This window comes from Sinocyclocheilus anshuiensis, unplaced genomic scaffold (assembly GCF_001515605.1).
Source record: "Sinocyclocheilus anshuiensis isolate Anshui unplaced genomic scaffold, SAMN03320099.WGS_v1.1 scaffold1123, whole genome shotgun sequence".
In the NCBI taxonomy this organism is placed as follows: domain Eukaryota; kingdom Metazoa; phylum Chordata; class Actinopteri; order Cypriniformes; family Cyprinidae; genus Sinocyclocheilus; species Sinocyclocheilus anshuiensis.
In genome coordinates, this window is record NW_015544248.1 from 314412 (window position 1) to 317861 (window position 3450).

The 3450-nt window shown below is 37.1% G+C and overlaps 1 protein-coding gene across 1 annotated transcript in view; it reads left to right on the forward strand.

Moving 5' to 3' along the window:
- Positions 1-354: 354 nt before the first annotated feature.
- asmt (acetylserotonin O-methyltransferase) overlaps positions 355-3450 on the forward strand; it is an 18968-nt gene continuing 15872 nt past the window's right edge. Inside the window, exons 1-3 of the mRNA XM_016498659.1 lie at positions 355-394; positions 1848-1977; positions 2063-2131. Coding sequence (XP_016354145.1) covers positions 355-394; positions 1848-1977; positions 2063-2131 — 239 coding nt within the window. The remainder of the gene's footprint in view (positions 395-1847; positions 1978-2062; positions 2132-3450) is intronic.

Genomic DNA, 3450 nt, shown 5'->3' on the forward strand with positions numbered 1-3450 from the left:
CGCCTTGCTGTGCCTGCTCCTCCAGAGCACCCTCCAGTGCCAGCTCCTCGTAAGCGCTTCCCAGTCCCCGAATCCAGCCCAGAGTGGGCTCCTGCTCCCGAGTTTAGCCCACGGAGGGCTCCAGTTCCCGAAAATAGCCCATGGAGGGCTCCAGTTCCCGAGTATAGCCCAGTGAGGGCTCCTGTCCCCGTGCTTAGCCCAAGGAGGGCTCCAGTCCCTGAATCCCCTCCCTAGTGCCCTCAAGTGCCCGCTCCTCCAGAGCTCCCCCCAGGATTCCTAGATTTCCCCAAGAAAATTTTGGGGGGGGGGCCATATACCCGTGGCCGAGCCAGCCAAGGCCACGGAGGATCCACCATGGTCTCCCGGGTCCCCTGCTCTGCCGTGGCCTCCCGAGGTCCATGATCCGCCGTGGCCTCCCGAGCTGCCTGCTCTGCCATGGCTCCTGGAGCTCCCTGATCCGCCCTGGAGGCTCTCCTTATCTCCTCCTTGTCCCCGTCCTGCACCAGCCTCCAGGGCGCCCGCCCCCCCCTCCCCGGTGGAATTGTTATGGCGCGGGGGGGATAATGTCACGCCCATGGACAGTCTTGTGTTTTGTTCCTCATGTTCTCTCCTTGACCCAGTTTCTCCCGTGTTTGTGCCCACATTTGGTTTTCCTGTTCCTAGTCCCATTGAGTTCTATTAGATTCAGCTGTGTCTTGTTAATCTCCTCGTTTAGTTCCAGGTGTTCCCCATTTAGTTCCTGTATTTAAGCTCTGTGTTTTCCTGAGTCCTGCGTTTAGTCTCAAATGTTTACCCCGTGAGCTATGCGTGTGTTCCCTGTTATTTTGGTTTCATTAAAGAGTTTTTCTGTTCTGGATCTCTTTCGTCTCCGCGCTCCTTCGTTTCCTCGCAGTAGTGCACCGTGACAACATATAAACACAATATTTCAGTAATAAATATTTCAAAGGGAAAGATATAAAAAAGAGACATATTCAAACGTTTCAATCTCTTATCAGTGTTATTTTAGTGTAATTATCATGCTATTATAGTTTTTATGACTATTCTGAACTTTTAAAAAATGATTTTACTTAGTTTTAATAATTTTATATTTATGTTTTTGTATATATATATATATATATAGTTTTTATACATTTTCATTTCATTTTCAGTGCTAGTGTTTTAGGTTATTCAGTGTTAGTTAAATGAAAAAAAAAACGAAAAATGTGAAGAAATGAGAAAATAGAAACTTTCTGTGTATTTACCCTTAAGCCAGTGTTATTTTTATAGACTATTATATTTTTAGTTAATATTTAATGTTTTAATATTTATTTTCAAATTCATTTTCATTTTTTAGTTTTTTTTGCCATCTTTATTATTTTTTATTTCTATTTTTATAGTTGTTTTAGTACATTATCATGAAAATGAAAAATGTTGCTTTTGCAACTAAACCAAGTCGATTTAAAAAAATATATATATTAGTTTATTTAAATTACTTTAATTTCATTTCAAGTAACAAGGTTTTAATTAAGTTTTTGAAATAATGTTGTAAATAAGGACTATTGGAGACACTTTACACAAAAATACTGTTTTAGGTTTTCTACTTCAAAATTTCATGTTTATTTCAATGTTACTCGCAGGTTCTTTGTAATTACTTGTGACGTTTACTAGCAATTTCTGAGCAAAAATGGTTTCTAAATCAAATGAGAGACACAGAATTATCCAGTAACTTACTGTAAAACTGATGAACGATTATTTTGAATGAACAAGTATTAATCAGTCACATTTACAGTGAAGTTTCTCCTCTGTACTGAAAGGCTTTAATGCTTTACAGCTGAATGTAAGTGTGTTGTGGTTAATTCCTCATGTAGTTCTCTACAGTAACACAGAAATGTCCAGCATGTTTCTGATCAAGTCCAGCCTGAGGTCTCTGTGTCAGTCGATCGAGTACAGCTCCAGGACCATCTACCTCTGCTGGCATTACCTGAGCGACGCCGTCCGGTGAGAAACTCTCTGCATACACAAACATCTCTATCTTGACTGATGTTTGTCAGCCTTCTTCTCTCTCGTAACTCCTCCTCCTCAGAGAAGGGAAGAACCAGTATGAGAAGGCTTTCGGCGTGAACTCCAAAGACCTGTTTGAAGCCATGTACAGGTGAGTTCTGAGGTTTAGTTCAGTTATTTTAGTGCTTCAGTTTAACTTATTTCACGTAGTTGCGAAGGCAAAAGTTGTCATTTTCATTTAGTTTGGGTTTTCGTGTAATATATATATTTTATTGTATTTTATTTGAGTAAAAAACTGTAACACTTTATTTTAAGGTGTCCTTGTTACACACGTTACATGTATTTACTATAATAATAACAATTAATTATGTATAATTACATGCAAGTAAGTCAAACCTTAACCATTTACATGTAATTAATTAATATTACTCTGTAACAAGGACAGATTAAAATAAAGTGTAACCAAAAACAATTATAATAATACTAGTTTTAGTGTTAGTTAACAATAAAACCCTGCACTAGAAGTGTGGTCTGAGATTTACAGTATTTTTGTCTTGTTTTCCAGGACAAATATCTAAAGAAAAATAAACTCAGTTCAAAGGGAAAACAAGATTTTTTTTCTGATCTCATTGATAGATATTTTTCTATTTTTAGGCTAAAGTTCTCTTATTTTGATTTGTTTTGATACAAACAAAACCGGATCGAACTCTGTTGGATTGATTGAGGTGTTTATACACTACTGTTTGAAAGTTTGCAATAGTTAAGAATTTTAATGAAAAATACAGTAAAAATTGTGAAATATTATTAGAATGTAAAACAGCTGTTTTCTATGTGAATATCTGTTAAACTGTAATATATTTCTGTGATGCGCAGCTGTATTTTCAGCATCATTACTCCAGTCTTCAGTGTCACATGATCTTCAGAAATCAGTATAATAATTACAGGTTTTTTTAACTGCTTACACACATTTTCGCCTAGTTTTTTTCCAAACTTTACACACAAATCCAAGAATTGCACACATAAAATGCAATATACCTTGCAAAATGAAGCTCTGCATTCAAAATATCACAAACACATCTCAGAAGCAAACATTTGCAAACACCTTTGACATAATATTAATTCCTGTTAGATTTTTGTTCTTACAATTGTGTGTTGTGTTTTGCAAAAAGTGTTTTATGAAATTGAAAACTGAGAATTAGCGTATGGTTTTGCAGATTTGGTGTGTGCTTCTGCTGTTTGAGTGTCAGCTTTCAGAAACTGTGTGACTAGTGAAGATTTGTGTGTAAGCAGCTGAAACAAACTGTATTAGAGTCTTAAATATCTTAATTATTCCAAACATTTGACTGCTAGTGTATGAAGACTCCAATTGAGCCGTCAAATCAATAATAGTCAGATTATTAGTTAAAAGAGTCAAAATGATCTTGTGAAGTGAATGTGACTGTGGTCTCCTGTGAGAGAGTGTGTGTGTGT